We start from the raw sequence: 27,768 nt of genomic DNA, 5'->3' as shown, positions 1-27,768 counted from the left end.
GTTCATTTAAGGGAATTTTCACCATGTCTGATGAAGTCCCTATACACTCACCCCTCAGAATGTTGAGGCTCTTATTGCCCAGAGTATAATCTATTTGACAGCATACTGCAAAAGTTGTTTTACACATACACCCAGTGATCCCTATATATGTAAAGGTTGTTTTGCTGTAGGAGATTTATATTGAAGTAGAACAGAGCTCTAATTTCATCCATTCTCAAAAATAGTTATTAAAAAACAAAAATCAAAAAGCAGTTCTCTTATTTGTATTCCACCTCTTTCTACAGTATATTTGAGTTAGCTTAAAAAGCATGGTACTGGGCAGCCCTGGTGGCGCAGCAGTTTAGCGCCGCCTGCAGCCCGGGGTGTGATCCTGGAGACCCGGGATCGAGTCCCACATCGGGCTTTCTGCATGGAGCCTGCTTCTCCCTCTGCCTGTGTCTCTGCCTCTCTCTCGCTCTCTCTGAATGAATAAATAAATAAATCTTAAAAAAAAAAAAAGCACGATACTTTAAAAGTAGAGAAATATCTATGTATATAAATGAGGACCAGAAAATATATCAAAGAATAAGTCAGAAAGATAAAATATGGATATCAGGCCTTGAGGGCTGAGAATAAACTTAGAAGGTAGAGAACATGCCTTATGTGAGAGTGGGCTTCTATTTTAGAGAGAAACCAGAGTGTGAATGGAACTTCCCAGTGCAAACAATACCACAATATTATTTTTTGCTTAGTGTGCAGAATGTGCTGATATTGGCCTATGTTGACATTTTTCTGATTCTGTAGTGGTGGGAGCTCTGAGGAGCTATTTTCTGGTGGCAGCTGGGAAATGCAGGTTCTGAAACTAGGGTTTAATCATTACTGTCTCTTGAGTCTTCTTCCTGTATTTTTACCTAATCTATAATACAGGAATAGGCTAAGGGAATGGGTTGCATGTGATGTAATGAAGCAAGGGTGGGCGGGAGAAGAGGCAGTAATGAAAGCTCTCAGCAGGAAGGTTTGAGATAGCCTGCAGAGTTCTTTTGAGCAGCAGTAACCTACAGCTATTTTAGAAGGCTGCATTTTCTGTACTTCTGATTAAATGAAACCAGAATGCCATGAATACTACAAGGGAATTGTTTTCATTTGTGAAACAAAGTGTGACCCACAATTAAATTTAATTAACATTCAGTGATTAGAATTGCCTTACCAGGTCCTGAAGTTGCCTTAAATTTATCAGGGATAAGACTAGAAGAAGAGAGGGCTCTGTGTAGAAAAAGAAATGTCCTACTTTTTTGTTATTGGTGACATTAGAATCTTTGTTCTCACGGTATGAAGAAATTATGTTTTTAATTAAAAATTAAAACTGGGCCCTCATGAAGGGATTTAAAAATGGTGCTTTATGGTATTCATGAATTTGCTTTTGTGGTAAATGTCAAGGGAATGGAAATTTAGTCAAATAGACCAAATGTTTCAAGTAAAGAGCTAGATTTTTTTTTCACACGATAAAGGTGGAGCAAATGCTTAAATGTTAGCAGAATTGCAACATGTTTTCAGGGTCTAAGGAAAAAATGGAGATTTTACTACTTCTCACTAATGTGAAGGCAACAGTGTCATAAATGGCAAAAAGTTCGGTGAAGGGTGAGTTTTATAGCAATCATAGGTAACGTGTGGACTGTTTCTAACTGAGCAATGCCAGTTTTGGAGTTGATTCAAGGTGTTTTTCTCATTTGAAAGTTTTACTAACTTTCAAATGAGAGTACTTAATATATCAAGCCATATAAGAAATCATCTTATGTGTTTTTTTGCATTGTGTCGATAGTTGAACAATGAGGAAAATGAAGAATTGTGTTGATGTTAAGAAAATGAAAATTCAGCTGTTTTGTTTCCTATCCTATTGGTGAGACGGGAAAGTAAAGGCACGTTCTATAAAGACAGACACACTGGTTTCTCTGCTTCTGCACATAGCTCATTTCCCAGAGCAGCGGCTGATTAAACTGGTTGATTCTCAGGCAGTGCTGAAGCTCTCCTTTTGGTATGAGAGAGTTTTTTTGCATTTTTCTTTTAAGCTATCCTTTGATGATTGAGTTAGGGATTGAAAGGAATATGTTTAAGGTTAGGATTCTGATGAATTGTAGGCAGAAAGTCAGAGTACCAGTGAAGAGATATTACCAAATAGAAAAAATTATCTCCATAAAGATTTCTTTTTCTACTCTTTGAAAAGTTAGTTCAATTTCTAGACTCACCTTTATTTAACCAAACTTATTTAGGAAAATCAGATAAATGAAAAATAGATAATGCTGTATAATGCTTCAGTATTTGATATTGCTGGTAATTCCATGCTAATCTGAGGAGTGTCAATCTGTGTTAAACCAATATTTCCAAAAGATAAGTGTTTCAATTTCAGGGGTTGATAAAAATTTAAAAGCCAAACCTATAGATAATTTTTAGAAAATATTCCTAATGTTCCTATTCCTGTTCTTTAGGTGAGCTCTTAAAAAGCTAAGTGCTTATCTGTGACAGTTTATAAACCATCTATCATGTGTTAAAATAGATCTGATTCAAAATCCAGAATCTGTCTCTAAAAGACTGCCTTTTTTCAAAATCACAGGTGGTTTCTGAAGGTTTCATGGTATATGTCTTAGAGTGTTGAGTATAGTACCTGTTAAGTAGATTCCCTGAGTTCTGATGAAGGCACTCAATGCAGATAATAAATTAATAACTGGATTTTGTTTGGGTTGTGTATGTTGTAAAATGCACGAATCAGTGGGTTTGTCTTTAGTCACCTTATTCTCATTTGGGGTTGATGGAAATGAAGTAAGGACCAAGTAAACAACTTTTTTTCAGGTGCAAATTCGACCATGGAACCTAAGTGACAGTGACTTTGTAATGGATGGTTCTCAGCCTTTGGACCCCAGAAAAACTATCTTTGTTGGGGGAGTTCCACGACCCCTTCGAGCTGGTGAGTGGAAATAGTAACACCACAACAACAAAACCAACAACAAAATCCCCAATGTATTAGTCTTCAATATTTTCTAGGTTTCTGCTCAGCTGTACACAGTCTCCAAAAAGAAGTTTCTTTGAGCTCTTTCAGGATTAAACATTTTCTCCCCAAGTGCTTTATTTCTTTTGGTGCAAGAGTGAATTTCATTAAACTGTTATTTTGAAAGGATGAATTCTATTTAGTGCTCTCAACCACATATTTTAAAAATAATAATAATACATTTGACAGTGTGTGTTCTCATGTTAGCATTATTATGTATGACAGAAGAAGAAATCATTCCATCAGAAATCTTTCCAGCACAGCTGTGTACCTCTCAGTGACAAGCAAAACCACTGCTAGGACTTGTGTCACTGGGAAACAAACTGAACTCTTCCCAAGTGAAACAGGTTCCTGTTTTTTCTTATGCACTTTAAAAATGACTAATGTATTTGAGCATCTTTATTACAACTTTTTAAAAGCTTCCCCCTTTTTTTCTTTTTTAAGTTCTTTTCCAGTTATGAAATAACTGTGGACTGAGATTGGGCTGTATCATAATTTACTGGGGCATTTGAAGTGATGCTGAGCTGATGACTTCAATATTTAAATCCAAAGACAAATCTAATCAGTGACAGATCAGTGTTCTACCAGTAGAATACAATAAAATTATTTGTAAGAACAAAGTTTTTAAAGTGCTTAAAATAAAATTGAGTTTATTTTTCAAAAGTAAGATGAGAAAATAAGGTTACCATTGCCCCGTAGTTGCAAAAGTACAATGTTCTCTCTGTTACTTGTAAGCAAGCAGATTTAGTTCTACTTAGAAAAGAAAAAGCAGACACCATTAAAATCAAGTAGTGAAAAAAGAATTATAAAATGTATCTACAGCTGTTCATCTCTGACTTAATTCTGAATGTTCATCAACATTTTTAATGTATTTGTTCAAATTTCAACTTCAATCTACTCCTAAAAGATAACAGTAGGCCTATTTAAAGATATATTCATAAATCCATTTTGAAGGACTTTAAAACACATAAACTGTAACCGAAGTTTGTAATTTTACAGTTTTTCAGAAAGCCAAATATCTCTAGGTCTTGTTCTAATGGAATACTGTGCAGAGAGGAAGAAAGCCAAGCAGCAGAGATGCCTCCCTTTTATCTACTGTCAGAGAATAGAGTCTAAGAAGGGCTGACTCAAACGTGAACAGCATTATGAGATGAGGGCAAACGTAGCCCTTTGTTTCTAAACTGCTTGTGCTTTAAAAAAAAAGAAATGTGGGTGGGGCATGGAATATTCCTCTTTTTCTAACTGGTGTTATGTTAGGGAGAAGAATCCCCTTTGATAGTCTTTTAATCGCATATGTATTCTAAAAGAATGGGCATTCATTGCTAGCATTCGAGTTATTCTTTTTTTGCAGCGAACTACAAGTACAAATTAGTTTTAATATTCTAGCCCCTTTCCTTTTTTTTCTAGATGGGGATCTGAAAAAAAAATTCTGAAATATAAAGTACCATAATTATAAAAATAACAGAACTGGTTAACTTTTATGTCTGTTTTTAAGTCATAGACACAAAAGTTTATAAACTAAATTCCCTCTTTTATTATTTATTCTTTTTATTATTATTCACAAGATGCTACAAGTCCTAGGATTAGACAAGAATTATATTTAGTTATCTAGTCCAAAATGGGATTTTGTGTTCCCTACCTAGATGATAGACCTTTTATAATCTTCAAAGTTCTCCTTTTTTAAGCTAAGCCAAAGCTTTTTGTCTTAAAAGTTAAAGTATATTATTAAAATTAATTTCCTGTTTTGACTTTGTTTTGTTTTGTTTTTACATTTGTGTGGATAGTAATTTACATTCACTTGGTTTAGTGAAAATGTTCCCCCATGCCAACACCTCCCATACATGTAGCTTGTTTCTAGATGGCTAAGCAATCTATATTAGCATCTTAGCATTTTACTTTCTATCCAAGCCTTCCAGATTGGAATCCATGTCATCTAAACAAAAGAATTAACATCTGCAGCTTTTATCCATGTGCATAGAATTGGGTTTCTTTGGAACACACTGAGCTTTGTGGACTGGTGTGTGCCTTAGAATAGAAGACTATTTTTAAAGGAATTCATTTTGACTCTGCTGGGCAGTCTTGAATTGAATACAATGCAGTTCACTTGAACAATAAACATTTATTGAGCATCCACATGTTATTGGCACAGAGCAAGTACACATCTGTGCCAAACTGAATGAACATCCCATTATCTTGTTAAACAGGTCATCATCTACAGAGAGTCAGAGATTTCAGAAGAGAAGAAAACAAGAAATGTATTAATAGAATGCTAACTCAGAAGTAATTGAATACTAAATTAACTCTTCAACACAGTGATTCTCAGATTTGGTTTTTAAATACTTCAGGGCGTTTTTTATTACTTCTAGGGGCTATTGTGGTCATGGAATTCTGAAGTCTTTAAACTATCTCAGGCACTCTGTACAGGGTGATCCTGGACCAGACATGGTTGGTAATACTCGACAGGTGAGATTTTTAGGTGTCCAGATTGGTTTTCACCTCACCCTAGGTCAAAAACTGTCCTTCAGCATGTTACAGTAACTAAAATGTTATCACTCAAGGATTACTCCTTTGAATCTTTTTCTCTTTGATATCTGCCCATTGTTAGGGACTATTATCACTAATAAATTATTTGAAATATAGTCCCTATCCTACCCAACCAGACACATACAAACTCTTCTAAAGAAACAAGGCAACCTGTTTTAAGCAGTATTACCCTGGCTAAGTTTAAGTTGGTTCTTCCAGTCCTTTTGACAAGCCTTCCTTTTCAAAATTCAGGTTGGGGAAAAAAAAAATCACAGGCCTAAAAATATCAACCTGAAAATGAGAAATTATCAATGGAAAATCTAGATGTTTACCTGAAATTAAACTGTCTGACACATTCCTATTGTCTCTTGTCCCTCCCTTCCATCACTCATCAGTGATAGTGGCAAGCCAAGAACAGTTTGCCTTCAGTCTCTTGGCATTTCTCCGGTCTTGTCCTCCTTCCACTCCCCACCTCCCCACCTCTTCCCACCCCCATCCTAGGAAAGGCTATAGGTAGACTCACCATGCCATCATGTGTCTAAAGTTTACATATTCTTCAGAGAGTCAGTACTGGGAAAGGAGTAGTCTGTCTGGTTCTCTGCTTGCTACCACCTGAAAATCCAACAGTTGCCACTCTTCATTCAAGTAATGTGAACAGCATGTCTTTCTTGAATTTCCATACAGAAATAGCCCTATTGTATATTCCTGTGGCATTAGGACCTCTCTAAAATGCATCTCTTTGCTCTGAGGAGAAATAAGTGCCAGGCTTGGGGACTATGAAGAGGCCACCAAGAAAAAGTGGAGAGGACAGCCCCAGTGGCCCAACGGTTTAGCGCCGCCTTCAGCCCAGGGTGTGATCCTGGAGACCCAGGATCAAGTCCCACGTTGGGCTCCCAGCATGGAGCCTGCTTCTCCCTCTGCCTGTGTCTCTGACTCTCTCTCTCTCTCTCTGTGTGTGTGTGTGTGTGTCTGTCATGAATAAATAAATAAAATCTTAAAAAAAAAAAAAAAGAAAAGAAAAAGTAGAGAATGAAGTATCTAGTCCCTGTATGCTCCCCAGTTTATAAACATGAGTATTGCAACCCCAGCTTCTTTGCTTAGATGTCTCATATAGGGACTGCCTCAGTAATCAAACTTTGGGACCCATCCACTTCCAACTTTAATCATGCTTGGAAAACCCCCAGACTTCTCTAATTAGGGGCATGTGAGCTATTCTTTCACTTCATGACTTCCTTCTGACAGTTTATCTAACCAGATCCTGCAGAACAGATCAATCTTGCAAGATTGCTTATCTAAGTCCTGGAGCCTACATTTGCTCATCATCTTTGGGTCTCTTGCCTTTCCTATTGCTCTAATTTTTTACTGTCTTTTTCTCCCCTACTCTAATATTCTGTGATGGATCCTGACATTTCCTTCTCCGCCTTTTTCCTCTCTCTGACTATTATGAGGATGGCTTTTCTGAGAGGAAAACAAAACAGTATAAAAACTTTTGAGGTAAATATTCAGTGATGTATGCCATACATCTAGAGAACATCTTGAATTTTTCTAGAAGCATTTATTTCAGACATTCTGTACATTCTGGTAATTTATATGTAATTAGGAACCATATCCTGATTTCTAATTTAGGAAATAGGAATAACCATATCCTTTCTTTGTTGTTCTATAAAGTGGTAGCAGGCAGAAATCATACCAGGTGTTTCTCAGTAGTAGTTTTTTTTACCAAGTCCCAAGTTCAGTCTGAGATGTCTCAGATAAATTCCAAATTTGGTACACTGACTTGATTAACTAGATTGCCTTTAGGGTTAAGTATTTTCTAATGCTAGTACATGCTTGCCTTCTTTCTCCCCCCCACCCCACCCCAAAAGCTAATGTTCACCCACAACTGATGTCAAACTTTGCCATATCATTGGCAGGTTTAGTAACATTAGCATAAAGCCAAAGTAAGACTGGGACGAACGGTGCTTATGGAGCATAAACCGGGCCAAGTTAATATTAAGCAAAGATTTCTGAGTAAAGAGAAAAACACCTCCCGGGCAAAACTAAACATCTGAGCACCACTTGTGCTCACCAGTGTATTCAGAGCTCTTATGTATGTTTAATCGTCATGATAACCTTGTGAAGTTGTAAGTGGTAGACTTTTCGTTTTATTGATAAGGAAGCAGAGTTCAAAGGGAGTGATTGGCCAAGGCCACAATAAGTAAAAATGCCAAGACTTTAACTCTGATTTCCAGACTTCAAGTATTGATGTTCTTTGTGCAGAAGGAAACTTCTTTATCAAGCTGAGATCTGAGATGTCTCAATAACAGTATTAACAGTTAACTTGGGGATGCCTGGGTGGCTCAGCAGTTTGGCGCCTGCCTTCAGCCCAGGGCGTGATCCTGGAGACCCAGGATCGAGTCCCACATTGGGCTCTCTGCATGGAGCCTGCTTCTCTCTCTCTGCCTCTCTCTCTGCCTGTGTCTCTGCCTCTCTCTCTCTCTCTGTCTCTCATGAATAAATAAATAAAATCTTAAAAAAAAAAAACAGTCAACTTGGTTACCAGTCTGATTTAATCAAGTTGAACAATCCCTCTGACTTAGTTTGGTTGTTCATGCCACTTATTTGAAAATATTCATTACTTCCCAACATTTGATGCAGAGTAGAAGCTTATAAGTACATTTCCTCCATGTTAGATATGTGAATTGCCTTGTGAACCAACTTGGCAATTGTGGAAAACCTAGACAGTTCAGCTTCTAGTTGAATTGTGCTTTTTTTCCAAAGTCCAGACTTCTTTGTCCCCCTGAGGTGCCTCATGCCTCTTTCCTGTCTGCTTTGTTCTTATTTCCAGAGAAGAAATATGGCTTCTAGATTCACAGTTTAGAATCTAGAAAGCTGAATGTGTTGATATTTCCCTTGGGAGTTCTTACTCTGTCTCTACCCCATTTGGTTCTCATAGTATCTCAGCCTTTTAGACACTGCTTATGGCTGAGTAGTAGGAACAGGATCCCGGTGTGGGGTAGGATGCAAGAGTCATCATGATTTTCTCTCTGGTGAACTAAAATACCTCTCATATCTCTGTGAAGATTCAGAAGCAAATCCAAGGAACCATAATTGGGGCTTAGATTCCACTTCAAAGGCATTGTCCCCACAACCTAGAGGAATTCTCAGATTTCTAAATGCTACACACAGCTACAATATTCTTGTTGCCCTCTCCACCTGCAGCACAATGAAGCTCATCACAAGAGCCAATATGTAAATCGGAGTGATAGTAGTGTTGCTGTTACCATTCATGAGATAACTTGAGTTGCCTTAGGAGCACAGAGCATCTCACCCAAAGTATAAAATGCCATTGGATATGGCTACCAGACTTGCTCATTTCTACCCCTGTGGTGACCAGACAGATCCTATCAACACTGGATAGGAAGCAAAAAATCAAAAGTGTTCTGAAAACTCCTGACTTCCACATGGACTCTGGCTGTGCCTGCTATCGCATCTATCTCTCTGAATTCCAACCCTCACCTCTATGCCTTCCTCTCATCTCATTTCCCTCAGGTCAGTTGTTAGGAACAAGCTTCTGGGAACTGCACTGTCTCTGCTTTCTACAGATTTAGAATGAGGATTCACTGTCATAGGCTTAGTAGGTAGCTTGACTATATTTTCAGAATAAGACATATCCTTGATCAAAGGTTCACATTTCATGAGCAAGGTTGAGATCACAAGATATAGATAAACCCATCAAGGTTTTAGTTGACTTTTGTCAGATCCTTACTGCCTTTCTTCTGTTTTTCTCTCCTCCTCCCAAGCAGTCAAGTGGGTAGCCCTCCTCATGGCACAGTTTCACCCACATCAGAGAAAGAGAGTCTATGTAGGACTTTCCTATATTAACTGGTGATACTTTACTTTAAGGAATTTTTTTAAACCTAGTCTGTACTCTGGAACCAATAATGCATTATATGTTAATTAATTGAATTTAAATTTAAAAAAAATTTTAAAGACCCTAATCTCTAAAAGTAGTTGTACACTTTGACATCTGTAGGTGAATTTTTATGTTCTATATAAAAAAGGTGTTTCAGATTAAAAATTTTTAGGACTTAAGGAAGGCTTGTTCTGTGTTTCTGTTAGTCACCTATGTGGAAGATGAATTAAGTTAGTCTCTCTCTCTTTTTTTAATACTGTTTTTTACCAAGCATGGCTACTTTTCTCAATAATTAGAAACGCTGTTGAGTACTTAAATAATACCACTATGGTGTTAGAGCCCAGCATGAGGGTAGCCTACAGGAAGTGTGCTTTTTTTTTTTTTCTGATTGAGTAAAGGACCAATATAAATAGCAGTTGTTTGACTATTATTTACTTTTCTTCAAGGGTAATCACACAGTAGTAGACCTTCTGTAGTTAAAACAGAGATTAGGGTAGAAAAAGAGATGGGAAATCTTCATACTCTTTCCCAAAACAGCCCTTTAGTCACCTTGGTTTCTTCTAGCTTCTCAACAAATTGCTCTTCATGTGAGTGAGATTTTATTAGCTCAAATGTCTGCAGACTTTTTGGTGGCCAATAAAATGACTATATATAAGATTATAAGTGGAAATTATTTATTTATAATTAGCTTTCATAAAACATTAGTGAGTAAGGGTTTTGCTTCCTATCAAAAGTACTTAACTGCCAGCAACATCAGTCATGACCTCCTCTTTGGCATGTGAAGATGATTTTCTAGCAGTTAGATTCATGAAGTAGTAGAATGTTTTTGCTGTGACATTGCTGTGACATGTCACCTTCTCTGACATCCAGGGATCCCTAAAATTCCTTTGGAGACCACTATGGTTTAGAAGAACCTGTGGTTCTAGTAAGTCTGTGGTTCTAGTAACTCTTCTCTTTAGCTGGAGCTTACAGATGATACACCTTCTTTCTAAATCAGGTGCTTTCCTGAGTCCTTTCTAAGGGTGGACAAGTGCCATTCAGTTCCTTGCCAGCCTCCTTCTCCTGGCTGTTCACCAGGCTGAGGAAGTATTTCTTCTCTTATTTCATTCCATGAGAAGCTCGGGCTTTGGTGTTTAATTTCCATTTCCTGAGGTTATTTATTTTAGTAAGCCCATTGACTAATAAAGGAAATCCATTAATGACTGCATTTAATTATTTCTACCTTCATTGTCTTCCTTGTTATTGGAATACCATTAGCCATGTGAGGAAGTCCTCAAGCCATTAGAGGTTGTTGGGCTTAAACATGAGGACATACTAAACTCTGATATGAAGGGTATGTGCATGATTCTTATTGTGTAATTTGAATGAAAGTGATTCCTGGATCCTGCCCCAAAACTGCAGTCAGAGTCCACTTGGGCTATAATCAGCAATGTTCTTTGGTTGATAAGACTCAGAAATTCTGATCATAATGGGATAATTGGGATAGCTTTCTGCTGTTCTACCTCAATAGTACCTATTCTAGGGTTTAGTTATTGCTAGCTTATTTTCTTACCTTCTAAAAATCCCAGAATCTGTTGGTTGCAGATCATTCCTCTTAAAAACAGGCACTTAGAAAACAATCACCAATATTAGACAGTCTGGTATGGAGAAAAATTTTGAAGACATTAAGTAGAAAACCTTTCTGTTATGGTGACATAGCTTCATAGTATGGGAACCAGTAATGCTTGGCTTTCCTTCTGTTCATAGAAATCTGGTGAGGTTTTTATACCATTCAACTCTTGTATCTATTACAAAGTTCCTCTACGCCAATGGCTTGCTTTCCTTCTCTCCAAATACTGATTCCTGTGGAGGTCTGTTGTGTGATGAGATGGTCTTTGCACACTGGCTATGACCCAGGTCAGCATCCACCTACCCTGTCTTCTCCTTTCTAAACACCATATGTAGGTGTTGTAGGGAAGTTGGTTCTTGGATCATTCCCCAGGGGTAGGGCTAAGTCTTCTGGACTTAAGTCATGAGTAGCCTGAAAGGAATGGTCATACGTGGAGGAAGTGACATCCAGTATCAAGTAAACAATTACCTTCAGGCAGTTTGGATCCAGGTAAGTAACTGCTACATGTCTCTCCTTGATACCTTTATGGTGAGGATACTTCTAGAATATCAGACCTTTGAAATGTCCAGTTTCAAATACCTTCTGTCTAGGTGTTTTGTAAATATACCAATGTAAAAGTATATTTAGAAGAAATGTTGCAAGGAGTGCAGACTAGATCTCTGGATTTATAGCAGCGTATAAGATGGGTATGTTTTTACTGCCTTCATTGCAACTTATTGTTTCCTGGTACATTGTAAGTGCTCAATAAATGTTCATTGCTGCTATTATCATTACTAGTATTGTTATTATTTAGAATTCAGTGTGAGAGGCTAGTGTGGAGATTTCTCAGTTGGGATAGAATATACTAAAAAGTATATTTTTAATTGTAGAGATTTATCTTAAGGTTATAAATATATTGCCTCTTATTAAAAGAACATTTAATTCTTTCTATAGCTTAGTCTTAATATAGCAGTATGACTTTAGTAATTGCTTTCAGTCTTAGGGTCAGTAAGTAGGGCTGTTTATAATTAACTAGTTTAGGGCATTGTTTGAAAAGCTTTACCTACCCAGGGCCCACTCCAGTGGACTGAACAGTTAAAAATTAGAACAGGAAAAGTAAATTAGAACAGGAGGATTGCTGATAGATCATTCCTTTTATACTGTTGCTGAAGTTCTGATTATGTAAATTTGTGTGTATATTGTATAAATTCTTGATTTTTTTTTCATTTTATTTTTAAATATGAGGAGCTCTACTACTTGAGTTGTAAGACTGATATGGACACTCTTCATGATACTTAATGTGGGTTTTCCCTTTCTTTATTATACTACGTGATCTTTAAATAGTTCTTCCTTCTCCTGGACAAAAGTGCCTTCTAAACATTTATACCAAATTGTGTTTATTTTCTTGTAGTTGAGTTGGCAATGATCATGGACCGTTTGTATGGTGGTGTCTGCTATGCTGGCATTGATACGGACCCAGAGCTGAAGTACCCCAAAGGTGCTGGCCGTGTGGCATTCTCCAATCAGCAGAGTTACATTGCAGCCATCAGCGCTCGCTTTGTGCAGCTCCAACACAATGACATTGACAAACGGGTAAGCAACTGCTTGGGGTATAATTGCAATTGGAAAGAAATGAAGTTATTTTCTGGGCTCCTGTTGCGATCATAAGTGAGCAGTTCTACCTTACATGGTATCAGTCCATGAATCTCTCTAGACTGCCTGAAAAAGAGTACCCATGGTATTGCAGGCATTAATGAACCTTCTGTCTCACCCATCCTCAGGGTGATGTTACACTTATGAAAGTAACCCTGCAGAATTTAGCATACCAAAAGATGATGCCAACAGTACATTAAAAAGGTTGCCAGCTGGTGACCTGTTTGACCCATGTGGTGGACTTAAATAAGTTTGGACTGATATTTAATGTTCAGGAGTATACGTAAAATTTTGAAATTCCAATTTCTCTTAAAATTGCAAGATCACACATAACTGCAATCATTGGAGCCAAATAGCTACTGTCCCTTCCAGTCCCCTCCAACTCCCTGTGGTACTGTTTATAACACATATGCATGTTCATTACCTACACTTTTGCTCCATGATGTTGCCTGTTGCCTGCCTGGCCACTAAAGGCATTCTAATTTGCTACCTCTGATCTAAAGAGGTGACACATGATAGAGTTGGAGGGAGTTGGTGTGCTTAGTTGGTTTTGCAGGGAGACATAGGTTTAAATCCCTAAAATCCCAGCTCTACCATTCTTTGGAAGTTTGGGGGAATAGAAGGTTGTAGGAAGAGATAATCTGAGACCTATGTTAATGGATTAACAGAGGAAGTAGAGAATAGATCAGGTAGTGAACACACACCTCCCTTTGCAATTGTGCAATGGCTGTTAACACTTCCAGCAAAGGATGTTCTTGGGGCATACACTGGACTGGAATAAATATGTTATTTAAAAAAAAAAATTTATTTATTTGAGAGAGAGAGAATGGAGGAGAGTGGGGAGAGAGAGTCTAAGGAGACTCTGAGCTGAGCACAGAGCCCAATGTGGGGCTCAGTCCCAGGACCCTGAGATCAGGACCTGAGCCAAAACCAAGTTGGACACTTAACTGACTGCACCATCCAGATTCCTCAAATATGATCTGTTATGAAGTTTCACCTATACTCTCTATGACTGTCTTTGACTAATTTTGTATAACTGACTTAAGTTCTTAGAAGGTGAAAGTTTCAGTTGGTGATGGATTTTTAAATATTCAACAAGTTGTATTTTTATTAAGACATATATATCTGATCAAATTGCAAAAGGCAGTGCCTAAAATAAACACTTGCCACATTACTCAGCTCCTTAAAAGTAAGTAGTGGTGGTTTGTTTTTTAATTAAAATAAACAAAATAATTCTTTTCCATAATTTTGAAACATTCTTTGAATTAATGGAGATTCAGAGGTGTGATAAAGATTCAACTCCATTCCTAGCTTTCAGTCACCTACTGCATCCTGACCTTTCCCTTTTGCAGCAGTAATCCCCCCTACAGACTGTAAGCTCCACAGAGATAGGCACAGTGTCTGCTTCATTCCCGTTGCTCACCCATTGCTTGACATATAACTACAGTAGTAGGTGCTTGGTAAACCTTGGTTGAATCGACGAATGGTTATACTTGGAAGATTTTCTTTATTGCTACTGGTGCCAGTGGACTTGCTTGTGCCCATACTTTTGTGAGTCTGAAACACCAGGCTCTGTTACATTTAGACTGCTATTGCACTCACCACTGGTGACCCCAGGTAATAAACTTAACCCAAAAAGCCTTAGATTTTCATCTGTATGCTTTCTTTGTTCCTCTCTAGAGCCAGAACTAGTGACTAAACAGGAGATGGTACTAGACAAGGCTCCATTTCCCTTGCTTCTGTCTTCCCTTTGCCCCCAGGCAAACAACCTCCTGACCTGTTCCTTAATAGAGGGAAGTACACTTGCTCCAGGGAATATGCCAATCTTTGAGCCCCTTTTAAAATCACAGTAAATTCAGATACTGTTTGTTTTGTTGCCCACCCCTATTCATTCCCCTGCTATACTCAGGCCCTCCATATTTCTTCCCAAAGACTTAGAACTAGGTAAAAGAGGGGTGCCTTTTCCTTTGTGAGCATGATCATAGGCCATGCTTGTGAGAATATATTTGGAACATTAAACTTCTGAGAACTCAAGAAAGCCATTGAACTATTTTCTGCCCACTGCATTTGGGTTAACCGCACCTTCCATCTTGTGGAGTAGTCCTTGATAAATATTTAGAGTACCTGCTCATTGTAGTGGAAAGAGTATGGAGTTTGGAGCTAGAATAGATTTCAGTACTTTTAAATCTCTGCTGCAGTAGTCACTGGTGATGCCAAGTAACTTACTTAATGCCAGGAACCTCAAGTCTGAAGAATAAATGGGATTTAAAGATTGAACAGCCAGAGCTGTATGACCTTTGGATAGATGGTTAGTAACTAGCACTTGATGGTTAACAGTATTCATCTTGCTACAAATGCACTTAATACTAACATCATTAATATTACGTAGCTTGAATTTTATCAGTTGCTCACTGAAGATGTAGTGAAAAGACATACTGGTTAGTGAAAAAAGCACTGGGTCAGAGTCATGTGGCTGGGTCTACATTTGGTCCTGTTTCCCATGGGCTGTGTGACTTTGGGTAGATCACTTAAATGCTGAGTGTTAGTGTATAAATGAAGGCAGTAGCAATAGCCCTGTGAGAAGCCTGGGAGAGGAAGTGAACAGAAAGCAGCACGTAACATGTGGATAGTGGGACTATTGCTGAGGTCACAAGAACACCACCTCCATCCACATGGTGTCCAGAATGGACCTGTCCATTCTGCAGTGCCCTGGAATGAGAATCATCTGAGGGAGACAATTGGAAATCATTGCAAGTGGCACAGTCCTTCCTCTCTTCTGTCTCCCAGCTCCATCTTCATGTTCTTTGTTTGCCCTGCCCAATATGGAGGCCATTTTCTTCATTATGAGAGATGCAAACCAGCTTCCATCCTGAGATAGGCTCCTTTATCACTCTTCTTTTGTGAACATTACACTCCCTTCCCCTGACAGTTACTCTGTCCTCTTGTTTTCTTTGTACTTTGAACATAGCCAACAATATCTTAATTTTTTGACTCTGGCATTTTGAGCCTCTGTTAACTATATCCTTCTTAGATGCTTTTTAAAGTTCATCCCTAGTTTTATTTTTATCTTTCTCCTAAAGCATAAGTTTGAGCTTTCCAGAGAGCCCCCATTATATATAAGCACATCAGTTTTTCCTTAGGTAATGCTCTTTTTATTTCTCAGGGCCTCTATTCTTGATTGTCTACAGAGAATTTCTCATTAGGCACAACCTTCTTTCCTGAATAATCCCTCTAGGTTTTTTAGCAGTAGTCTAGCTAAGGTTTTGTAACTTGCTGTTCTAAAAGTCGGTGGCAGATATCTTCCTGTGCCCATAATCCCTTTTCCTAATAGTAGGTTCCAAGTCCTAGTCTCCTTCCTTCTTATGTTAGCCTCTTATATTAGCAACTTTAAACCAAGACCTTGACTATTTTAAATAGCATCAGCCTTTATTACCCTTCTGTTCAAAGGAACTTCCTTTTTGTCTGCATCACTATGAATGCAGATATAATGCCATCAGCGAATTTTTTTTAAAACCCTACAGGTAGCATTTTAAAGCCACTTGCTTGCTGTTTACAGCCCCTAAATCTTTTCATTTTTGCCCCATATGGAGAGTGGAAGAGGGCCATCTACTGTGCAGCCAGGAACCATGGAAGTTCTAGGACTGCTTAAGGTGTGTGTTCTCAGGTTGCATCTTTCCTAGGTAAACCGTGGGAGGTAAATGAAGAAGAATTTGACTGATGTATTTCCTTTACTCTTTCGTATCCAACCAGCTTTTCTCAAAAAACAGACATCTCTTTTGAGAATTTAAATTCTTACATATTTATTGTTGTTGTTATTGCTGGTCTTTGTCTAAGTTTTTAGATGAAGTGACTATTAGAGAAAATAGAATCTTTACAGATTTGATTTCTTCTCATAGTCCCAGAGACGTTTTGGCTTGCCTATGAATATAAAATAAAATACATCAATATGCAACATCTATGGGAACTGTCCATCCTATAGCTTTGACACTTTTATATCTGCTGTCATTTCACTCATCCATGATGCTGCCATCTTTAAGGAAGAGGTGACATTTTTGTTTTTTGTTTTGGTAATAGCTTTATTTAGATGTAACTCACATACCATATAAATCACCAATTTAAAGTGTATAGTTCAACAATTTTTAGCATATTCATGATTTCCATAGCTGTGCAGCCATCACCACAGTAAAATTTAGAATATAGGAAGAGGCATTGATATACAAAGAGGTATTATAATATATAACCTTCAAGCCTCTGGTAAGAGAATTAACTGAACAATAACCCCCAGTGAGGGAGGGAGTGGGGACACTGCATTTATCCTGTTTGGTTATTATAGGAAGAAGACCCTCCTTATTTAACCTGTACTCCTTGAAGTCACAGGAACAAGGTAGCCCAGGCTGCTGGGGCAAGCTTCGGAGCCAGCTTTGGCTGTAATTAGACTCCCCCAAGAATATGTGACTTATTCGAGTTGGCTGATAAATCTACACATCAACAAACTTCTTGCTGTGGTATGGTTGGCAATGGGAGATCTCATAAAGGTGAAAGGGGCTTCTAGTGGTACTTCCTTCCAGAATTGCCAGGGTTTTGATTCTGCCACATGTGCCCAAAAGTCTGAATGGGAATGCTCGGCACATGGGTGGCACTCAGTAAATGTGTAGAATAAATCAAGATGATGTATGGGACAAGGCCTGGATGTGACCATGGAAAGCTGTCAAGGATACTGGAATGAGTCACTCATCTCTTATCTGGACATCTAGAGGAGCTTCCCCACTGGTCTCCCCAGTTCAGCTTAGCCAATCTCCAGTGCATTCTTTACATAAAAACCAGAGTGATCTTTTAAAATCATAATGTGAATCATGTCTTCCCCTCCTTTAAACCTTTTGGTTATGTTCTACTGCCATTACAATAGAGTCAAAATCCTTAATTAATATTCCCTACATGACCCTTCATGCACTGTACGCTTCTTTTTTTTTTAAATTTATTTATTCAAAGAGACACAGAGAGAGAGGCAGAGACACAGGCAGAGGGAGAAGCAGGCACCATGCAGGGAGCCTGATGTGGGACTCGATCCAGGGTCTCCAGGATCACACCCTGGGCTGCAGGCAGCGCTAAACCGCTGCACCACCGGGGCTGCCCCATTCACTGTACACTTCTTTTGCCTTGGCCCTCTCTTCCCCATCTTGAGGCAGTCACGACTGGTCTTTTCTCTATTTTTTAAAGGTCGTTTTACATACTGCTTCTTCTGCCTGCCTAACACCCACTTTCCCTTTGGGTCTCAGCTTAATTATAACATTTTTAGGAATCCTTTCTTCAGTGGAGCTTACATCTCCATCATAGGTGATTGTCGTAATACCACCTACCATTTCTTTGCAGCCTTAAATACCTCCATAATGAAATATTGCTTCATTTAATGTACATCTACCCTATTAGATTATTCAGTCCATGAAGGTAATTACTATGTGTCTTTCATGTTATCTACTGTATTCTTAATACTTGACACATAGTGGACACACATTAATTATTTGTTTTTAGATGAATAACTAAGTGAGTTGTTGAATGAATATAGACTGAAAGGTAGCTCTGATGGGAAGCCCTTAGGTAGCAACCTTTGGCATATCCAGCTGCCGACCAAAAGGCACTTTGCACAGCTTTCTTTTTCTACTTCATTAAGAACACTCACTTGTGTTCAAGAACACTCACTAGGTGGCTCAGTCAGTTAAGCTTCTGAATCTTGATTTTGGCTCAGGTCATGACCTCAGGGTCCTGGGATAGATAGGGTCCACATCAGGTTCCACACTCAGTGGGGGTCTGCTTGAGATTCTCTCTGTCTCCCTCTACCCCACCCCTGCTTGCTTATTTGTGCATGTGCATGAGTGTGCATGTGCACTGTATCTCAAATAAATAAGTAAAGCCTTAAAAAAAACATTTAGAATATCAAAAAGTGTTCTTTGACATTAAAGCTGGACTTAACCTTAGGTATAACGTGGTCTAACCTCCTTTATTTTGCAACAAAGGAGAGGTTTGGAGACTCAAGATACCTGTCAATTAAGGGCAGAGCTGCCTTTGCTTGTGGAACTCCCTCCCAGAACCTTGGGCTCACCTACAGTCTAATGTTTCTTCACACTCACTTTTCCATGAAGTCCTTTTTCCACAAACCTTAGATTCAGAACTTCTGAGTTAGATTACATGTCCCTTTGTGGGTTTTGTATATGTTCCAGTAGTTCACTTAACTTCCCAGGTAAACATATTCTACACAGAGCAAAGTACATCTGTGGTTTGTTATCAAGAATTTCTAATATGTCTGTAGGTCACTTTTAACATTAGAAAAATGAGCTGGAAATTTTTCTGTGCCTTTTTGCAGTTGTTTTGCTTTTGATTTTCACTTTTATGTTGTCTTCATATGAAATCTTTTACAAGTGCGTGTGAACCAGTGCAACTCCACTGGGTTATAGAATTTGGTGGAAATGTATGGGATTTTAAGTGCCATTATGACTGTTGTTATGAAAAATTATTATAAATGACACAAAGGGTGGGGAAAATAAAAAATGTTTTAAATGACACAAATCAATTTATGCTTCAGTTTTTACTATCAAGGAAACATTGTTAGCATCTTGAAATAAATACTTTAAAGGTTATATTATACATATGTGATGGCTAATATTCACCAGTTATCAGCCAATTGGTAATTTGTCCCCGTGTTGACAATATTAAGATTGTGTGATGCACAACACAGCAATTCTCAGTGTCTCTTCTGCCTTGGCACAGACAAGGCATGTGATGCACTCCTGAGTAACAGGTTCCCTAGAACACTAATAGGGTGGACCATTTCTGGGGTATGACCATCAGTATCTTAGTGGAGGTAACACCCCATGCCCACTTCTGTCCTTACCAACCAGAGAACCATGACGACAGTGAAAGAAGTGTTCTGTTCTGGCTTGGGAATTGTGAGATCGGAGTCAACACTCCTAGCTCTTATCCTGGTATTGGTGTGACCTTGGACAACTTACCACCTTTTAGAGACTTAATTTTATTGATTTTTTTTCCAATAGTAGTAAGAACACCAATCTGTTTTGCAGTTTGTTGGACTGACAATGACAGATTGAAGAAGCATCTTGGAAAATTTTTTTCCTGTGCAGAATATTGATTGGTATTATTGCTGAGCCTGTCTTATTTAAATTGTGCAGTTGCCTAATCATGCATACAAGGCTAATTGTTGACTCCCTCTTTTTTTCATTTAAAGCACCTACTTGGGATCCCTGGGTGGCTCAGCGGTTTCGCGCCTGCCTTTGGTCCAGGGCGCGATCCTGGAGTCCCAGGATCGAGTCCCACGTCAGGCTCCTGGCATGGAGCCCGTTTCTCCCTCTGCCTGTGTCTCTGCCTCTCTCTCTCTCTCTCTCTCTCTCTCATAAATAAATAAAAATAAATCTTTAAAAAATAAAAAAATAAAGCACCTACTTAGTTCCACTAAGGATCTTTAGTATAGAGACAATGAAATAGTTGGAAGTTGATGCTAAAAATAAAAAAAAAATTAGCTGCCAGTCTGCCAATGTGCTGGTTGGATATTTGTCGAGACACACACAGAGACTCTTAAGTCCCTTTTATAGATGTAAACACCTAAATACATTTTCCATGTAAAAGATTGAAGGAAGAAGGAAAGTCCTGTCCAGAAAAAAAAGTATTTTTACCAGTATCATTTCTCTGATGATGAAAAAATTTTGAACCTTAAGTTGAGTAGAAGGTTAGAATTAAATTTTGCTTATAATCCATGAGCAGTGTTTCTGTGAAAAACTGGAACAGTTTAAAGTATTTAAGTACAATGAGGGCAAAAGAGGGCACCTGTACTCATTCTGTCTGTTTTAATGGTATTTTTAGAAGTGATGCCAAAGGAACACTTAGGATGTGAAAGCTCTGCTAAATCCAGTTTCTTTATAACTCAAGGCTAGGCTACTCACACGTATGAAAGATTTTTGTACTGTGAAAAATGAGATCATTAGAAAATAGGTAATCTTTTTATATGTCCATTTTCTACCCTTTTGTCTACTCTGTATGGTCCTGAGAAAATTCCTAAGGATAGAATCAGTTGAATCTCCTTTAGTCTAACAAAAGCATATTTGATTAATATGAACAATTTCTCTATAAAAATCTGAGGGGACCCCCCCCCCTCACATACAGCTATTGTTTACCACAACTTGGTCATTTTGTCTCTTGGAATTTTTTTTTTAAGATAGATTTATGTATGTATGTATGTATGTATTTATTTATTTATTTATTTATTTATTTATTTATTTATTTATGAGAGAAGCACACGTGAGCAGGGGAGAGGGGCAGAGGGAGAGGAGGAGAGAAAATCTGAAGCAGACTCCCAACGTGGGGCTCAAACCTATGACCCTGAGATCATGACCTAAGCCAAGATCATGAGTTGACCATTTAACCGACTGAGCCACCTAGACTCCCTTTCCTAGAAATTGTAAATTAGATATTTAGAACTTGAAATTCATCATGCAGCAGACATTGGTTAAAGCCAATGGGCTGCCAACTCAGCCCACAGAGACCTTTTACTACTATAAAGGGTAAAACCAGCCAATCTGGACTTTAGTTGTCACTAAACCGCTTACTGTATAAATTTGAAGGAAGGATAGTGTGTGGGTGTGTGTATGTTGATGAAAGCTATTTTTTTAAAAAAATTCTATTGATTGATTTCAAAAAAGATTTTATTTACTTATTTATGAGAGAGAGAGAATGTGCGCGAGAGAGCATGAGCAGGGGGAAGAGGGAGAAGCAGATTCCCTGTTGGTCAGGGAGCCTGATATGGGGCTCAATCTCAGAACTCTGAGATCATGATCTGAGCCAAAGGCAGACATTTAATCGACTGAGCCACTCAGGCGCCCCTATTGAAAGCAATTTTAAAAGCTTAAAGCACTCAGTATATAGTGGTACTGAGAATATATTAATTTACACAAAACCATGACTAATATTTGAACTCTTCTGGAAGGTACTCATAAGACAATTAATTAGAATTTCACATGATTAAAGGAGTTATCTATGTCAGGCAAGACAGGGGTAACATTGGTTGGTTAGCTCAGTTTTTGAAAGAAAAGAAGGAGCTCTCAGTAGGTAGGTCTGGCCTGCCTTGAAATCTGTCCCTAAAATTAGTTCCCCTAAACCATGATTTCCTAAATTGTTCTGTGTAAAACATGAGGCTCTTTCAATTTTAATGACTATTTTATTTTTTTAAAAAACTCTTTTACTGAGTCAAATGAGTTTGGAAATGCTTTCTTGAAGAAAATTAAATAAGCAGGTATGTTCTAGAACTTCTTAGAATCTTTTATATATCAGTCTTCATTGTGAAGACCCAAGAAAGAATGCAGTTTTTCATAAATTTTTTGATCATATAACTCTTCTGAAATTTACCATCTCTTGGGAATAATGTTGTAAGCGACCCACTTGAGAAAACACTGTGTTTTCAATTTCTTCATGCTCAAATTCAGAAGTTTAATATGTATGTAGTGTTGGTTTTAGGTTCTATTGTTGTTTCTGATTTTTATTAAAATTCTAGTTAGAATGAATGAATGAATGAATGAATGAATGAATGAATGAATGAATGGATAAATGAAGCAAGCAAGTAAGAGAGCACCTGGGTGGCTCAGTCAGTTAAGCATTCTCCTTTGGCTCTTATCATAATCCCTGGGTCATGGGATCAAGCTCCCATATCAAGGAGCCTGCTTCTCCTTCTGCTTGGGCTCTCTCATTCTCTGTCAAATAAATACATAAAATATTTGGGGCACCTGGGTGGCTCAGTTGTTGAGCATTTGCCTTTAGCTCAGATTGTGATCCTGAGGTCCTGGGATCAAATCCCTGCATCAGGCTCCCCACAGGGATACTATGTCTCCCTCTGCCTAGGTCTGTGTCTCTCATGAATAAATAAATAAATTAAATTAATAAAATATTTTAATAAATAAATTCTAGTTAGTTAACATGTAGTATAATATTGGTATTTCAGGAGTTGAATTTAGTGATTCATCACTTACATACAACACCCAGTGCTCATCACAACCAGTGCCCTCCTTAATACCCATCACCTATTTAGCCCATTTCTCCCACCTCTTCCCCTCCATCAACTCTCAGTTTGTTCCCTATTGTTTACAGTCTCTATGCCTTGTTTCTCTCCTTTTTTTCTTTTCCCCCTTCCATATGTTCATCTGTTTTTTCTTATTTCCACATATGAGTTAAGTCATACGGTATTTGTCTTTTTCTGGCTGACTTGTTTCACATAGTGTAATACCCTCTAGTTCCATCCATGTCATTGCAAATGGCAAGATTTCCTTCTTTTTGATGGCTGAGTAATATTCCAGTGTGTGTGTGTGTGTGTGTGTGTGTGTGTGTGTGTGTGTACACACCATTCTTCTTTCTACATTTATCAATCAGTGAACATTTGGGCTCTTTCCATAGTTTGGCTATTGTTGATAATGCTGCTATAAACATCAGGGTGCATATACCCCTTTGAATCTGTTTTTTATTTCCTCTGGGTAAATACCTAGTAGCGTAATTAATGGGTCGTAGGGTAGTTCTATTTTTAATAAGTAGTGATTGTTTTTCCTTTTCTTAACCTGTTTTTCCCAAATGTGTCCTACCTACCATGTATTTTCTTTTTTTTCTTATTGTGGTGAAAAAGCACATGAGATCTACCCTCTTAACAGTTTTTTTTTTAATTTTTTAATTTATTTATGATAGTCACACAGAGAGAGAGAGAGAGAGAGAGGCAGAGACATAGAGGCATAGGCAGAGGAAGAAGCAGGCTCCATGCACCGGGAGCCCGACGTGGGACTCGATCCTGGATCTCCAGGATCGCGCCCTGGGCCAAAGGCAGGCACTAAACTGCTGCGCCACCCAGGGATCCCCTCTTAACAGTTTTTAAGTGTACAATACAGTATTGTTAACTATAAGCACTATGTTGTACAGCACATCTCTATAAGTTTTTCACCTTGCTTAACTGAAAGCTGATACCCTTTGAACAGTATCAGCTGTTCCCATCCCCAGTCCCTGGCAACCACCATTCTACTTCCTACTTTCTATGAGTTTGACTACTTTAGATCTGTCATATAAATTGACAGGTCCAGTATTTTCTCTGTAAGCATCTTGCCATAGATATTTTTGCCACAAGCATTTTCACCACATAACTAATTGGCCTTAAGGCAATTTTGCCCTAAAATAAAATTAAAAAAAAAAAACTGGTCTACAATTTGGTTTGACAGTTTGGTTGTCATCAGCTGGTTGACAGTTTGATTTCATTTCTCCATTGATGCAGTACTCCCATTTTTATATTATATAAATCTTAGCCCTCCTAATGGTCTACACAGTTGCAAAAAGTTTTGAACTCACATTTCCCATAGAATTTTGGAACATCTGTCATTGGACATGTGACAACATGTCAAGAACAAACAATGGTGTAGAAGGTTTTCACAAAGCAATACAAAGCTCACTCACAAATATGCATCCTAATAACCTCTCTTAATGAAGGAAAGAATTTCAGTGAATAAAAGAAAAAGCATGATATCAAAGAGATGAATCAACAAGCAAAAAAAAATGTTTAATACTCTGAACGAAAGCCATTGAAAACAAGTGCTTAGGTATAATCCACAAAATAAAATCAGTTATTTGTGCAATATTGCCATGTATTTACACCATACATTTTGAATGTATTCAGATATTTTGTATTTCACAATATAGTCATTTTAATTTTATTACCATTTTCATGTTTCATTATGTCCTTTTTAATGAACGTTCCTTTTTTGTTTCTCATTATTTTTTTAAAATAAAATTGCTTCACAGCCAATTAGTTATGCAACAAAAATGTTTTAGTGAAAATACTTAGGGCAAAGATACTTATGGCATTTTATGTGCACTTTTAAAGAAACATAAATGGATTTATGCAGCACTCATCCTTCTGTGACTGACTTATTTCACTTAGCATAATGTCCTTAAGGTTCATCCATGTTGTTGAGTGTGTCAGGATTTCCATCCTTTTTAAGACTGAATAATATATCCCATTGTATATATGTGTATGTGTGTGTGTGTGTGAGCACGTTTTCTTTATCCATTAATTGTTCTATGGACATTTAGGTTGCTTCCACATCTTGGTTATTGTGAATAATGCTGCAGTGGATGTGGGCCTGATTTCAATTCTTTTGAATAAATACCCAGAAAGGGGTGCTGGATATATATTTTCTATCGACAGAGAGTTGGAGTGAGGCAGAAGAAGAACAACTGTATGTCCATGGTGGTAGTGGGACATTGAAGGTGTGTTTGATGATTCCCTTTAGTATCTATAGTTCTTTTGACTACTTGAGATTATCTAGTCTCTCTCTCTAACATAGCAGTCTCTATCTATGTGAGAAGGGAAATCCATAGTTTTAAAATGAGTATATGATTGACAAATAATGTTCCCTTGACCATTCTGTTTTAGCTGAATGCAGAGGACCAGAGAGACTGCCTTTCAGTTAGCTAATTTGAGGCTTTCTGATACTTTTATTTAGGGAACATTGTGATAGCTAAGTCATAGTGCATAATATTTGCTTTGAATTGCATACTTTAGAATAACCCATTTTTTATTTAATGAGATGTTATCCATTGCACCTTTCTTTGCAAGCACTTCAAATATTTCACATATTTAATCTTTTTTTCTCTTCCCAGAAACATGTTGGGCCTGAATTTTAGCTACAGACTGTCAGAGGCTTTATATTTTTAGCCTGCATGAAGATTAATATGACCCAGTAACCATATGAACAGAAATGCTGATGATCACTGTGTCCTCAGCCACAGCTGGAATATATATGATGACTCAATAGCAAAAGATGTGAAGGTTCTGATGGCCTGTTCCTAGACTAGTTCTGCCCCCAGCCTTGGTCTGGGGCTCTGACAGCCCAGCCTTTATTCCACTGCTGCTACTGGTCCCTGCTGGATCTGGCTTGAAAACCTCCCAGCTGTAGCTATAGCTATGTTTGATTTGACCCTTTGAGAGGAAGCAACATGCAGAAGTGAGTTCAAATGTCATCTGAAGTAATCCTTCTTGGGCTCATTTTGAAGCCCTGGGGATCTCAGAACCTTTGACTAGAAATAGTTTTTTAAATGGAGTTTGGGCAATTTAAAGAAAGCTATATCCCTCTTCTCTGAAGAGCCTGGAACCATTTTGTCTTGTCTCTCCTTCCTAGTCTTGACCCTTGATTTCTCCTGTCCTGTTCTCTCTTTTTATGTCTTTTCTCTTGGAATTGGAATAATTTTTAATATGAAAACTCATTAGAATGATTTAATGTTGTTCTTTCCTGCTCATATTTGAGGATAGGCTGTTTGTGAGAATACTAATGGGAAAATGAGCACCTCCATTTTTCTAAGTACTTATCTCAGTAGGACATTCAAGTTCTTTAACCCCAGAAGTCCAAGACTATTAGTCAATGACCAGTTTGTGGGTGGGTGCTCATTCTCACTTGGAAGAGCTGGTGTAAACCTCTCATAGGGTAGGAGAAACTGAGGCCTGCAAGACTGTGATATAGCCAGTGAATGGAAAGAGCCAGGGCACTCCACACTTCTGTGTTCTGAGAGGGTGGTGAAGCCATAGCAGTTATGCATGTCACAGATTTTTAATGATTTTCTTACCCTTTGTTCTCCACATGATACACTGTTCTGCTAAGAACCTGGTTTGGGGCTAGTTTATATCCTCAACCCCAGCCCCATTCTCAATCAGTGTGAAAGAAAACCAGACTAGGGAGTGGATCTGTGGATTGTATGGGATACTGTCAGCTGGCCCTTTGTTTCATGAACAAGTTACCTTAAGACCAAACAGAGCACTCACCTATCTCTCTGCACTCTATAAACATATGGCAAAGGTCTCAACATAAGCACATTCTGAGCTGTGGGAAGGACACAAGGACAATTTTTAAATCTTTCTTCCCCTTACACTTAAGAATATGAAAGACAGTAGGTCCTATCCTACTATCTTTTTACCTGAAATCAGGTAAAAAGAAAATTCAAACCCTTTCCCGTATGTTTTTTTTTAATCTACCCCAGATTGCTTCTAAAATTATATCTGGAAGGTTGTGGATAACTTTGTTGCTAAAGAAAAGCCATTTTCACATCACTGCTTTAATTTCCTAGGCATCTGTCATCTGCTTTCTAAACAGCAGGATTCCAGCTCATGGTCTGTTGAAAAACTGAAAATTTATGTCTGAACAGTCTTAGTATTGCCTGCTGGTAGAGGACTTATGTTAGCAACTGTAAAGACACCAGTTTGGTGGGAATGTTAATGAGGTTACTGTGGTTTTTAGGCATAGATAGATGTACTCTGTGACACATGCCAAGGAGATTAGGAACACATCATGTTTACAAGCTTTAATACACCAAATAAGATGGTTTTTCCAGGAAGCATGTTGTTCAAGATGATAAGAAATGGCCTACCTGACTTCTGAGCAAGCCTCTTCATTGATCCCTATCAAAATATACCTGTTGGCCTCTTTCTCTGATGTGTCCACTCTGACTCCATTATCTAAAATCTTTACTTCTGGGGGATCCCTGGGTGGCTCAGCGGTTTGCCGCCTGCCTTTGGCCTGGGGCGTGGTCCTGGAGTCCTGGGATCGAGTCCCGTGTCGGGCTTCCTGCGTAGAGCCTGCTTCTCCCTCTGCCTGTGTCTCTGCCTCTGTGTGTGTGTGTGTGTGTGTGTGTGTGTGTGTGTGTGTGTGTGTGTCTCATGGATAAATAAAGAAAATATTTTTTAAAAAATAAAAAATAAAATAAAATCTTTGCTTCTACTCACCCTCTAGCCCCTTGTTAAGCATGCCTTACCTGCCTGGGGGTGGCTGGCTAGGTATCTGACAGACTTAATTTGGTGGTTCCTGTGGCCATGGGGGAGACTACAACAGGGACCATTCTTTAGCTGTCCTTAAGAGGACATTTAGCACATCATTCAAACTGAGCTTTTATTTTGGCTAATGCCCCCCTTCTCATTTCTACAACCTTTCAGGCTCAAGAAGAGGGAATTCTGGACCTGTAAATTGTTTATGTTCTCCCTAGGTATCTAGGGAGATACCAAGAGCTATTTAGTCA

The 27,768-nt window shown here is 38.2% G+C and overlaps 1 protein-coding gene across 19 annotated transcripts in view; it reads left to right on the top strand.

Moving 5' to 3' along the window:
• Positions 1-27,768, top strand: part of CPEB3 (cytoplasmic polyadenylation element binding protein 3) — a 195,916-nt gene that overhangs the window by 158,192 nt on the left and 9,956 nt on the right. For 18 of the 19 annotated variants that reach the window (XM_072739508.1, XM_072739507.1, XM_072739502.1 and 15 more), the window contains 2 exons: positions 2,824-2,938; positions 12,437-12,618. In XM_072739508.1, the coding sequence (XP_072595609.1) occupies positions 2,824-2,938; positions 12,437-12,618 (297 nt within the window). The remainder of the gene's footprint in view (positions 1-2,823; positions 2,939-12,436; positions 12,619-27,768) is intronic. The other variant, XR_011997508.1, reaches the window with a different exon arrangement.

Source organism: Vulpes vulpes, chromosome 15 (assembly GCF_048418805.1).
Source record: "Vulpes vulpes isolate BD-2025 chromosome 15, VulVul3, whole genome shotgun sequence".
Taxonomy (NCBI): Eukaryota; Metazoa; Chordata; class Mammalia; order Carnivora; family Canidae; genus Vulpes; species Vulpes vulpes.
Note: the sequence above shows the minus strand (reverse complement) of the source record. Positions and strands in the feature narration are given on the sequence as shown.